Source organism: Cynocephalus volans, chromosome 8 (assembly GCF_027409185.1).
Source record: "Cynocephalus volans isolate mCynVol1 chromosome 8, mCynVol1.pri, whole genome shotgun sequence".
NCBI lineage: Eukaryota > Metazoa > Chordata > Mammalia > Dermoptera > Cynocephalidae > Cynocephalus > Cynocephalus volans.
Window position 1 is genome coordinate 36,826,048 of NC_084467.1, and position 13,562 is coordinate 36,839,609.

At 35.6% G+C, this 13,562-nt stretch overlaps 1 protein-coding gene across 1 annotated transcript in view; it reads right to left on the reverse strand.

Annotated features, from left to right (window-relative positions):
- ZSWIM5 (zinc finger SWIM-type containing 5) overlaps positions 1 to 13,562 on the reverse strand; it is a 146,390-nt gene that overhangs the window by 12,700 nt on the left and 120,128 nt on the right. The window contains exons 9-11 of the mRNA XM_063106718.1: positions 13,222 to 13,482; positions 12,885 to 13,020; positions 11,778 to 11,935 (exon numbers count right to left, since the gene is read on the reverse strand). Coding sequence (XP_062962788.1) covers positions 11,778 to 11,935; positions 12,885 to 13,020; positions 13,222 to 13,482 — 555 coding nt within the window. The remainder of the gene's footprint in view (positions 1 to 11,777; positions 11,936 to 12,884; positions 13,021 to 13,221; positions 13,483 to 13,562) is intronic.

Consider the following 13,562-nt stretch of genomic DNA (forward strand, 5'->3'; position numbering starts at 1 on the left):
TCATGAAATTTTTATCCTTTATTCTGTTAATGTGATGTATCACATTAATTGATTTTTGTAAGTTGAACCATCCTTACATTCCAGGGGTAAATCACACTTGGTTATAGTATATAATCCTTTTAGTGTAATCTTGGATTCAGTTTGCTAGATCTCTTTTATTTATTTTTATGGTGGCTGGCCAGTACAGGGAAGTTCTTTACTTTTTAAGGATAATTTATTTGGATACCAAATTCTAAGTTGGTGTTTTTTTCTTTTAACACTTTAAATATTTCACCCCACCCTCTTCTTGCTTGCATGGTTTGTGATGTGTGATGTAATTCTTATCCTTGTTTCTCTATAGGTAAGGTGGTTTTTAAAAATCTGGATTCTTTCAAGATTTTCTCTTTGTCTTTGGTTTTCTGCAGTTGAATACAATATGTTTAGGAGATATTTTTTGGCATTCATCCTGTTTTGCTTCTCTGAGCTTCCTGGATTTGTGTTCTGGTGTCTGTCAATATTTTAGAAAATTCTCAGCCATTATTACTTCAAATATTTCTTCTTCTTTCCTTCTTATATTCCCACTATGCATATATTAAACTTTTTGTAATTGTCTCATAATTCTCAGATATTCTGTTCTGTTTCTTTCTTTCTTTTTTTCATGACTAGTTGATACAGGGATCAAACCCTGAACCTTGGTGTTATCAGCACCATGCTCTAACCAACTGAGCTAACAGGCCAGCCCAGTACTCTTTATTTCTAAGGAAAACTTTCAATGAAGTCTCAAACCAAGCTAAATAGCTGTACATATACATGCAATAATTATTTATTACATATGGTTCCTTGAGGATCCTGGACAAAAGGCTTCATCAATATTGCCATTATTGTCACCTAAGATTAAAGTTGGACATTCAATGATGGGCCAGGAATGAGATTCTTTAATGATGAAGCAACATGTAATAGATGGCCTTTAAAAAGGCACAGATCTAGGGTCATGTATCTCATTAATAAGGATTTCTAAATAAGCCATCTCTTCAAATAAAGGGCCATAATCTCTTTTTTACTGATAAATTCATGTTATTCAAGGCGAATTAACTGCTCACATATTTGTCCTGTATTATCTATGGAGATTTTTTTCCCATCTGTGTTACATCTCATCATCATCATCACTACTAGCCTCATGCTTAATTGGATTAACACCGTTTTAGCAATTATTTTTTATCATGGAAGGAATGTATAACAGGTACACATTTATGATATTCAGTATTTTTTCAATATTATCTTGCTCTAACTCAGTTCTTCTAAGACCTTAATGAGGATAAAAAAAAAAATCACCAGGAGAACTTGCTAAAATAGAGATTTTTAGGCTATACCCCCAAAGATTCTGACTCAGTAGGTCTGACGTTGGGTCTAAGAATATGCATTTCTAACCAGCTTCCAGGTGATAATGATGCTGCCAGTTTGCAGACCACACTTTGAGTAGGAAGGCTCTGACTTAGACTTTTAGCTAATAAACTTTTAGCGTAACTAATGAGGCTATATATCTTCTCATTAGTGACAGAAAATCCTTCAAAGTCTTCATCTACAGGTTCACTTTCACATATTGTAAGTCAAAGTGTGCCAAGTATTTATCTATAATTCTATGTATCAGCAACTGTGTAAATGGCATCATTAAGGTACATCTGACCAAGCTTCTACAATAACTCTTTTAGAAAGCCTTAGAAGTTAATTGCTGCAAGTATAGAGTATGAAAGTAAAAAAAAATAAGTACTTATATTTGCACTTCATTGGGAGTTAAATTTATATGCTGCAAAAGAAGAAAGTAAATGGTGCAAATGTTATTTTTCATAAGAAGTTCAAGAGGGGGATGTGTGGAATAGTGGTTCAGGAATTATACAATTATATAGTTTCTTCCAGTTCAGCTTGTGTGCAATAAGCGCATAATCACTGGTATAGGTTATCGAACCAGTTAGAAAATATTTCTTTGATTATTCACTTTTTGTTGTTGTTGTTTTTGCATACATACTAATAAATAAATTGTGAATACCTTATGAAACATCTTGGATGTTGGCTTTTTCTAGCTTTACATGTCTGTTGCATTGGCACGTCCCAAAACTTTGAATCTCTGCTTATAGTCCTTAAAACCTCTCGGGTTTGCTCATCAGTCATTCTTAATGTTTTAAAACAGAGTAAAAAAATACAGGCCAGAACAGAGACGTTTCTTCAGCCCTGTAACATGTTTGGGACTAAGGTTTTCATTGAAATGTATCTTAGCAAAATTTTGTCAATATAATTTTTGTCTACTTCATGATAAGCAGAAACTTTTTCATCATAGATTTTCAGATTTATACCATGATACTTCTTAAAATCTAACACCAATTTTCTGATACTCTATACTCACTTTAAATGTTCAGTCCTTCATAGCATATACTAGTTGATTTCATAACCAACAAACCAGTTAGTAGCATACTCACACTGCTTCATTGTTAAATCCATTCAATTATGGTTATGTCAAAGCCTTCATGTTTTGCCATCTGAAAATTTTTCCTAGTCTTCATTAGTTTTGGTTATTGTTGTCTCTGTAAAACTTCAAAGTCTATTTTTTCAAGTCATATATGATGTTAATTCCCACACCAGATTCTTTAGTAAGATGCCTCACAGATACACTTGATCAAGCTTCTGTACTAACTCTATATTCTTTGCTATGGATATGACAGATGCTTCCTTTTCTTAGTTTTACCCACAGCATTATCTTCAATTTTTGGACATTTTAACAGGGCAATTAAACTGACAAAATAATAACAAAAACAGAAGCAAAAAAGACAACACAATATTAGTGAGCAGCAGACTGGTAAAAGAGTTAAGAAACAACTAATGTCTCATATCAGCTGAAGACAGGTCTTAAAAGCTGTCAAAATTATAAAAAAAAAAAGTTTGGGTTTTCAAAGCTTTTCAGATTTTGGAATTGCACATAAGAGATTTGGGATCTAAAGTAATGAACTTAGTCTCCTACTGATGGATATTTAGAAATTTTCAAATACTTTCCAATTACCAACAATGTTACAGTGAATAACCTTGTACAAATATAATTTCACATTTGTACACACATATTTGCAAAATAATCCTGGAAGTGAAATTGTTGGGTCAGAAGATATGTGTATTGTAATTTTTTTAAATGTCCCCCCCACTGTGTATTGTAATTTTGACAGTGACAAATTGTCCTTTACAAAGGATCACTAACCTATTTTCCCACCAGCAATGTTAAAGAGCACTGTTTTCTCCACAACTTTGACAACACAATGTTTTATAAAAATTTTTGCTTTTATTTTGAAATAATTTCAAACTTACAGAAAAGATTCGAGAATAGTGCACAGATCTTTTCTTCTTCCTGAACCATTTGAAAGTAACCAACTTGATGCCCCATCACTCCTTAATACTGTAGTGTATATTTCCTAGAAAGACACTCTTCTACATACTCACAACATAACCATCAAAATCAGGAAATTAACATTGATATATTCCTACCATCTACCACAGACCCCATTCAAGTTTTACCAATTGTCTCAATACTCTCCTTTACAGTAAAAGGATTCTATACAAGATCACATATTGCATTTAGTTTGTCATATCTCTTTAAGTCTTCTTCAATTTGGAAAAATTTGTCAATCTTTCCTTAACATTCATGACCTTGACACTTCTGCAGACTATTTATTTTGTAGTATGTCCTTTAATTTGGGTATGCTTGATGTTTCCTCATGATTAGATGTAGGTTTGCATTTCTGGCTGTAATGTCATAGAAGTGATCCTGAGTTCTTATTGTTTACTATTAGGTGATAATATGATTTTGACTTGACACATTACTGATTATAACTGTGATCACTTGATTAAAGAAGTGTCTGACAAGTTTCTCTACTGTAAAGTTACACATTTTCCCTTTGTGATTGATAAGTATTTATGGAGAGATATTTGAGATTACATAAATACTCCATTCCTCATCAACTGTTTACATGCTAGCTTTAGTATCCATTGATGTTTCCTGGCTGAATTATTATTAGTTGCCAAATGCTTTACAGATGATCCTCAACTTACAGTGCAGTCATGTCCTGATAAACCCATCATAAGTAGAAAATATGAGTTGAAAATGCACTTAATATCCTGATAAACACATTGTAAAGTTGAAAAATCATATGTTGAACCATTGTAGGTCAGGGACTGTCTGTATTCTCATTTCATCACTCCTTCTACATTCATCAGCTGGCATTCCACTCTACTCATTTATTTATTCGTATCAGTAAAAAACTCATGGATACCTATTAAAATTGAACCAGTGTACCCTATTCAATGGTTTATAATCACATGCCATCATTATTTATCTATATATTTACTTATAGCTTTATTGAGGTATAATTGACATATATTATCAGCATATATTTAAAATATAAAATAACAATACAATTTGATACAATTTTGACGTATGTATATGCCCAAGAAAGCATCACCACAACCAAGATAATGAATGTATCCATCATCCCCAAAAGTCTCCTTGTGACCTTTGTAATCCCTTCTTCCCTTCCATCCTAGCCTGTTCCAGTTCCTGTTCCCAGGAAACCACTAATCTTTCTACCCACAGTAGTATGCATTTTCTAGAATTTTATATAAATGGAATCATACATCATACATACTGATTCTTCTTTGGTCTGGCTAATTTCACTTGGCATAATTATTTTGAGATTCATGTATGTTGTAGTGTGTATACACAGTTCATTCCTTTTTTTGCTGAGTAGTGTTCTATTGTACAGTTATATCAGAGTTTGTTTATCCTTTCACCTATTGATGAACATTTGGATTATTTCAAGGTTTTGGTTATTAAAAATAAAGCTGCTATGAGCATTCATGTTGATCTCTTTGTATGAACATATGCTTTCATTTCTTTTGGATAATACCTACAAGTGAAATGGCTGGATCATATGGGTAGGTGTCTAACTTTTTAAGAAAAAGTTAGTCCCAAAGTGGTTGGTGCCATTTACATTCCTACCAGCAATGTATGAGTGTTCCAATTGCTCCAAATCCTTGCTGCCCCTTGCTATGGTCAGTTTAAAAAAAATTTTTTTAGCCATTTTCTCATTGTGGTTTTAATTTGTATTTCCCTAAGGACTGATGACATTGAGCATCTTTTCATTTGCTTACTTTCCATCAGAATGTCTTCTTTGCTGGAGTATTTGTTCAGATTTTTGCCCATTTTAAAAAATGGGTTGTTCATTTTCTTTTATTATTGAGTTCTTTTTTTTTTTTTTTTTTTTTTTTAAAGATGACCAGTAAGGGGATCTTAAGCCTTGACTTGGTGTTGTCAGCACCACGCTCACCCAGTGAGCTAACCGGCCATCCCTATATAGGATCCGAATCTCTGGCCTTGGTGTTATCAGCACCACACTCTCCCTAGTGAGCCACAGACCGGCCCAAGAGTTCTTTCAATATTCTGGAAGCAAGACTTTTATGAGGTGTGTTATTTGCAAATATTTCTCCCAGTCTTTGGCTTGTCTTTCATTCTCAACAGTGACTTTCACAGAGCAGAAGTTCTTAATTTTGATAAGTCGAATTTATCATTTTTTCTTTTATGGATTGTGTTTTTAGTGTGATATCTAAGAAATCTGTCTAACTCAAAATGACTTTGTCCTATGTTTTCTTCTAAGTTTTACAGTTTTAGTTTTTAAAGTTAGCTTGATCCATTGAATTAATTTTTGTATATGGCTCATTATTTGTTGAAAAGACCATCCTTTTTCTCAGTTGAATTGGCTTTGCCCTTTTATTGAAATAAGTTGACCACATATGTGTGAGTGTATTTTGGTACTTTCTGTTCTTTTTCATTGATCTATCTGCCTACGGTTACACCAATTATCCTGTATTGATTACTATAGCTTTATAAAGAGACTTGAAATCAGGTGGTATTAGTCCTCCCATTTTATTGTTCTTTTGCAAAGCTGCTTTTGGCTATTCTAGGTCCTCTGCACTTCCATATTATCAATTTCTACTCAAAAATGCCTGCTTGGATTTTGGACTGAGATTGCATTGAATCTATAAAGTCAATTTGCTGAGAATCAGTATCTTAACACTACCCAGTCTTCCAATCCATGAACAAAGTATGTCTGTGCATCTAGTCTTTAATTTCTCCCAGCAATGTTTTATGGTTTTCATTACACAGGTCTTGACCATCTTAAGTCAGATTTATCCTCAGGTATTTTGTATTTTCTTGATGCTACTATAAATGATAATTTTTAAAATTTCAGTTTCTGATTGTTAATTGCTAGTATATAGAAATACCATTGATTTCTGCATACTGATTTTGTATCCTGCAACCTTGCTAAAATCATGATTAGTTCTAATAACTTTCTGTAGATTCCATAGGATTTTCTACACAGACAATCATGTCATAGGAGAATGAAGACAATTTTACTTTCTCTTTTCCAATCTGAATCTCTTTTCTGTCTCCCTCTCTCCCCTCCCTTTCTCTTTCTTTTCAAAAACTTTACCGAGATATATCTCACTGATTTAAAGTGTACAATTCAATCATATTTAGTATATTTGCAGAGTTGTACAACCATTACCACAATCAATTTTAGAACATTTCATTACCCTCAGAAGAAACCTTTGTACCCCTTACCCTTCAACTCCCGTCCTACCCTGCTGCCCACAGCCCTAGGCACCCCACCACTCTACTTTCTGTCTCTATAGATTTGCCTGTTCTGTATATTTCATATAAATGAAATCATCCAATATATGGTCCTTTGTGACTGGCTTTTTTTTTTTTTTTTTTTGAGATTTTATTGTGGTAGGAACATATGAGATATGTCTTCTTAACAGGTTTTTAAGTGTACAATACAATGTTGTTTTCTATAGGCCCAATGTTGTACACTAGATCTCTAGAGCTCATTCATCTTGATTGAAACTTTATATGCCCACTGCTTAGTAACTCCCAATTTCCCTCTCTGCCTAGCCCATGGAAACTTCAATTCCACTCTGGTTCTATGGACTTAACTATTATAGATACCTCATGTAAGTGGAATCGTGCAGTGTTTGTCTTTCTGCAACTGGATTATTTTTCACTTAATAAAATGTCCTTGAGGTTCATGCATGTTATCACATGCTGCAGGATTTCCTTTTTTTTTTTTTTTTTTTGCAGCTGGCTGGTACGGGGATCTGAACCCTTGATCTTGGTGTTTTAACACTGAGCTCTAACCAAGTGAGCTAACTGGCCAACCTACGATTTCCTTCTTTTTTAAGGCTGAATAATATTCCATTGTATGCATATTCCACATTTTAAAAATTCATTAACTTGTCCATGGACATTTAGGTTGTTCCCACATCTTGGCTATTGTGAATAGTGCTGCAATGAACATGACTGCTAATACCTCTTTGAGATCCTGATTTCAGTTCTTTTGGACACATACCCAGAAGTGGGATTACTGGATCCTATGGTAGTTCTATTTTTAGTTTTCTGAGGAACCTCTATACTGTTTTCCATAGTGGCTGCACCATTTTGCATTCATACCAACTGTGTGCAAGGGCTCCAATTTCTCCACCTTGGTAATATTTGTTATCTTTGATTTTTTTTTTTTATCATAGCCATCCTGATAGGTGTGAAGTGATATCTCATTGTGGTTTTGATTTGCATTTCCTTGATGGTTGCTGACGCTAAGCATCTTTTCAGATATGTATGTCTTTTTTGGAGAAATGTCTATTCATTTCCTTAGTCCATTTTTTAATCAGGTTATTAGTTTTTTGTTTTTGTTTTTCTTTTTTGGCTATTGAGTTGTAGGAGTCCCTTATATATTTTGGGAATTATTCCAATATTACTCAGATATATAATTTGCAAATATCTTCTCCCATTCTGTAGGCTGCTTTATCACTATGTTGACTGTTCCCCTTGCTGTGCAAGAACTTTTTTAGTTGATGTAGTACCACTTGTGTCTACTTTTGCTTTGGTTCCCTTTTATATCTTTTGTCTTATTGTACTCACTAAAACCACCAATAAGATGTTGAATAGAAGTGGTGAAAACAAACATCCTTGCCTTGTTCCTGAGCCTAGGAAGAAAGCATTCAATATTTCACCAGTAGTAGCTGCAGACATATCATAGATGCCCTTTTCATGTTGACAAAGTTCTCTTCTCTTTCCAGTTTGTTACGAGTTTTTATTTTTTTAAAGATGACCGGTAAGGGGATCTTAACCCTTGGCTTGGTGCTGTCAGCACCATGCTCACCCAGTGAGCTAACCGGTCATCCCTATATGGGATCCGAACCTGTGGCCTTGGTATTATCAGCACCGCACTCTCCCAAGTGGGCCACGGGCCAGCCTTGAGTTTTTATTTTTACTAGGAATGGATGTTGTATTTTATCATATGCCTTTTCTCTATTATTGAGATGATCATATGGGCCTTCTTTTTTACTGTATTAACATGGGGAATTACAGGACTAATTTTCTTTCTTTTTCTGGTGGCTGGCTGGTATAGGGATAGAACCCTGGACCTTGGTGTTATCAGCCTCATGATCTAACCAACTGAGTTAACTGGCCAGCCCTATAGGACTTATTTTCAAATGTTAAACCAACCTTACATTCCTGGGATAAACCGTACTTGGCCATGATATATTATCCCTTTTAGTATATTATCAAATTCCATCTGCTAACATTTTCACTTAGAATTTTTGCACCTATGCTTATGACAGATATTAGTCTGTAGTTTTCTTTTCTTATAATGACTTTTATCTGGTTTTATGATCAGGATAATGCTGGCCTCATAGACTGAGTTAAAAAAATATTTCCTCCTCTTCAATTTTCTAGAAGTGTGTAGAATTGTTATTATATTTCTATTAAATGTTTCGTAGAATTTACTAGTGAGTCCATCTAGGCCTGAATTTTTCTTTATGGAAAGTTGTTTTGCTACAAATTCAATTATTTTGAAATTCAATTCTATTTTTTTTTATTTGTGGTAAAATATATATAGCATAAAATTTACAATTTTAACATGTCTAAGGGTACAATTCGGTGGCATTAAGTTCGTTCACAATGTTGTGCAACCATCACCACTATCCATTTCTAGAACTTTTTCATCATCCGAAACAGAAACTCTAACCATTAAATAATTCCTCATTCTTCCAGTTTCTCTATTCTTTCTGACTCTGTGAATTTCACCTCTATTCTCTATTCTCTCTCTCTCTATTCTCTCACAGTAATGTCTGCCAAGTTTCTCTACTCTATGATAAATTACACTTTTTTCCTTTTTGATTGGTAAGTATTTTATGGAGAAATACCTTGAGACTATGTAAATATCCTGTTCCTCATCAAATGTTCACCCACTAGCTTAGAATCCATTGATGTTTCTTGACTGTGGCTATTCCACTTATTCTGTTATATAAGTGGAATTGTACAATATTTATCCTTTTGTGTCTGGCTTATTTCCTTTAGCATGCATGCATGCATGCATACATACACATATATACATACATATATATATATATATATATATATACACACATATACATACATATATGTGTGTATATATATTTTTTTGGGGGGGGGGCAGCTGGCAGGTACAGGAATTGAACCCCAGACCTTGGTGTTATCAGCATCACTTAGCATATTTTCAAGGTTCATCCATGGTGTAGCATGTATCAAAATTTCATTTCTTTTTATGGCTGAATAATATTCCATTGTAAGTATATACCACATTTTGTTTATCCATTCATCTACTGATGGACACCTGAGGTTGTTTCCAACTTTTGGCAATTGTGAATTATGCTGCTATAAACACTGGTATACAAGTATCTGAGTTCCTGCTTTCAATTCTTTTGGGTACATACCTCAGTCATTTTTATTTATTCTTAAGTGAGCTTTGGTAGTTGTGCCTTTCAAGGAATTAATCCATTTCATCTATGTTAAATCTATTGGTATAGTTGTTCATAATATTCCCTTATTATCAGATTAATGTCTTTAGAATCTATAGTAATGTCACCTTTCTCATTCCTAATTTTGGTAATTTTTATCTTTCATCTTTTTCTTGATCAGTCTAGGCAGAGATTTCAATTTTATCGATCTCAAGGAACTAGCTTTTGGGTTCACTGATTTTTCTCTACTGTTTTTCTATTTCATTGATATCTGCTCTGATCTTTATTATTTATCTTCTGCTTACTTTGAATTTCATCTGTTTTTCTTTTTCTGATTACTTAAGGTGGAATCTGAGATCACTGATTTGAAATCTTTCTTCTTTTCAAAACAGGAATGTAGTGCTAAACGTTTTCTTCTAAGTAAAGCTTTAGCTTTACTCCACAAATTTTGATATGTAGTGCTTTCATTTTCATTCAGTTTGAAACATTTTCTAACTTTCTTATGATCTTTTTCCATTGGCCTGTGAGTCACATAGAAGTGTGGTGTTTAATTTCCAAAAACTTGGGGGATTTCCCCGGTATGTTTTTATTACTGATTTTTAATAATATTGTGGTTGTCTGAAAAAGTTTTTTATTTCATCTTTGTTTTTGAAAGACATTTTCACTGGCATAGAATTCTAGGTTGACAGTTTTCTTTTTTTCAAGTATTTTAAAGATTCTTCTCCACTGTCTTCTGGCTTACGTTGTTTCTAATGAGAACTCTACTCTCAAACTTGACTTTCCTCTTTTGTCTGTAATGTATCTTTTTTACTCTAGTTGCTTTTAAGTAAGATTTTCACTTATATTATTGGTTTCAAGCAATTTGATTACAACGTGCTTTGGTATAGTTTTCTTCATGTTTTTTCCACTTGAGGTTCCTTGAGTTCCTTGGATCTGCAGTCATTCTCCTTATCCTGCTTGGAATCTGATACACCATTCCAGGCTACCACTACTCTCCACTCTCCAAATGGATGTTTATTATCAAATGTATTGATTTCTGCCAATAAGGCTGGTGAAAAGTGTTATCTCAGGGTAATTTTAATTTGTATTTCTCAAGTGAGACCAGGCATTCTAATTGTTTAAAAGTCACTTGTATCTCCTTTCCTGTGAACTGTCTGATCATATCCTTTGTTCAATTTTTGTATTGATTTGTTCATCATTTTTATATTGACTCATCTGTATCTTATACCTTTTCTGCAAAGATCATGCATTTTTTTTCGCAATAAGAAGATATAACATAAAATTATTTTTAATAAAAAGGTGCTTCAAAGACCCATGTAGAATTTCCTGGTACAAAATACTCAGAGTCCGTGGTAGCTAGTATTTTATGATAGCTCCTCTTATAGGGGTTTGTTTTTACTTCTCTTTGTGGTGAAATCTACAGAGCTAAGAGATAGTATGTAGCTTAAAGGCCTGACAGTTACTCTGGACTGCCTATCTTTTGACCAGGGCACTGGAAAAATCACACACTCTCATATCTGTAAGGAGTTTTACAGCTCTATCTTAGCCATCACTTCATTAGATCTTCCACTGGCCCTGGGGGACTGATAGATCACTGACAATGATCCCCATTTTATAGATTTTGAAAATGAGGCTTAGAAAAGTAAAGTGACTTTATCATATAGAAGGTCAGATTTACAAGTTAGCTTAAAGATCATTTAATTCTACATACTCAGGGTCCTACAATTAGTAACTAAGGCAAAGGTTTTGGCTTGGACCCAGGTAGTTTTTCTAGTGGCAGCAATCTGAGTGAGAATCCCTATCACTTTAAATGGTCAAGGAAGAACAAACTTCTCTTCTTCAGAGACTGCAGGCCAAGCCTTTAACAGGCCATGTCTGGGCAGGCACAGTGGGGATGCTGGAGCCTACGGTCTATCTATGCTCACCTTTGGCAGCAGTCAGCATGGTGGAGGCCAGTTCACACTGCTGTGATTCCAAGTGTCCAAGCGTAAACCAGCGAGGATAACGGCTGGGCACCACAGACACCATATGGTGAGGGTGGGAGGTGTCGCCTGCAGTAGCTGAGTTTTCTAGAACAGGTAACCTAGAAGACCCAAGAAGATATCAGCCACCATCCAGACCCTGACCATTCTGAGCCACCTTAGAGAAACTTGCTCTTTGCTGGGGAGGAAAGGATTAACTCAAGAGCTTTCAAGGTTTTAAAACCTATGGTGCCATACTCTATGTAAGGTGAGGGCCTGGGTACTTGCAGACCTCAAAATGAATAGTCCTCACTGCATATGAATTTGAAAGGCAGTTCAAGAGCCATGGGGTTATTTTAAAAAGTATATGAAATACATGCCAAGGAATTTCCCGTTTTAGCTGAGGAGTTCTCTTAGCCTTATGGTCTAAAATTCTAAAAACTAAAATTCTTCTTTTCTACAGTCTGCTGCATCCCAGAGATCCACCACATCCCAGAGGTCCACCTGCCTAAACCAAGGATCCTAGTCTAGTTTCTTTTGGGGGGGGGGGGTGCTGATCAGTACAGGGAACTGAACCTCTTACCTTGGTATCACAAGGCTGTGCTCTAACCAACTGAGCTAACTAGCCAGCACTCCTATTCTAGTTTGGAAACAACATGTCCATAGCTCATTGTTTTCCATCTTGGGGTTTACTTATCTTTACTTCTCCCAGATCCCTCTGAGGACCTATATTTGGGGACCATGACTCAGTTAAGCTTTGGAAGGGCTCCTCAGGCTGCCCTAATTAGCCACAGAACAGGGAGACTCAGATCTTGGGTGCTCCATGTCTATTTGTATCTCAGGAGCTTCTTCAGACAATCTGCCACAAGTATAGCCAGGGAGCCAAGTGAGTCACCAACAATGAACCTCAGATAGCAATCCTAGATCATATAATATCTAAGTAATTTTAAGGCAGGCTTGGTGGCAGGTCCAATAGAATAGACAAAGAGGGAAAAAGAAGAAAGTGGGATAAGCAAAGAAAAAGAGCATTGCAGACTTCTGCTGAGACTATGCTGGGAAAGGGCTACCCACCTCATGGCACGTAAGGCTAATTTATAGGACAGGTCTGGATCATGAGGCAGCAGAGCTGAAAACAAATACTTGGCAAATGTATGCATGGGAACACTTTCTCGGTGAATGACTTCTCCCAGACCACTGAAGGGGCCTCCTGCAGGAAGAAGAAAAGTGAGCCAGTTACTTATCTGTATGCTTCCATTTGCCAACCTGGACTTGATCCCATGCTTGTTTGCTAGCCATGGGAACCTTCACTATAATATCATAAATCTTCCTGTACCTGTGCTTTGTTAGAGAAGGGGAACCAAGGGTCACAGGCCAAAGTCACTGTGATAACAGCCCTTTTCCTACTTACCTTCCAGCAGTAAGATGCATTGTTTCTTCAGTGTTTGTACTAGCTCATCATCCAGCTGAAGCTCCTGGAGTTGGCTCAGGAGCTGCTCCTCATTACGGCACACCTTGTCCTGTGCATAGAGGCCTTCAGGCATCACCCTCTGTTGACCCATGCCCATCAGAGCAACTTCTAGGGCCAAAGACAGGTAGGACTCACTGCTGTTTGGGAAGCCTGCAGCCACAGGTACATGCTGGTACACGGGGGGTCTGCTTTCATTCATATCTGAAGGCAAGAGGGCACCAGATTCTTTAGGTCAAGCCTGGAGGATTCCTCTGTTCCTCTTTTTCTCCCACTTTGGGATA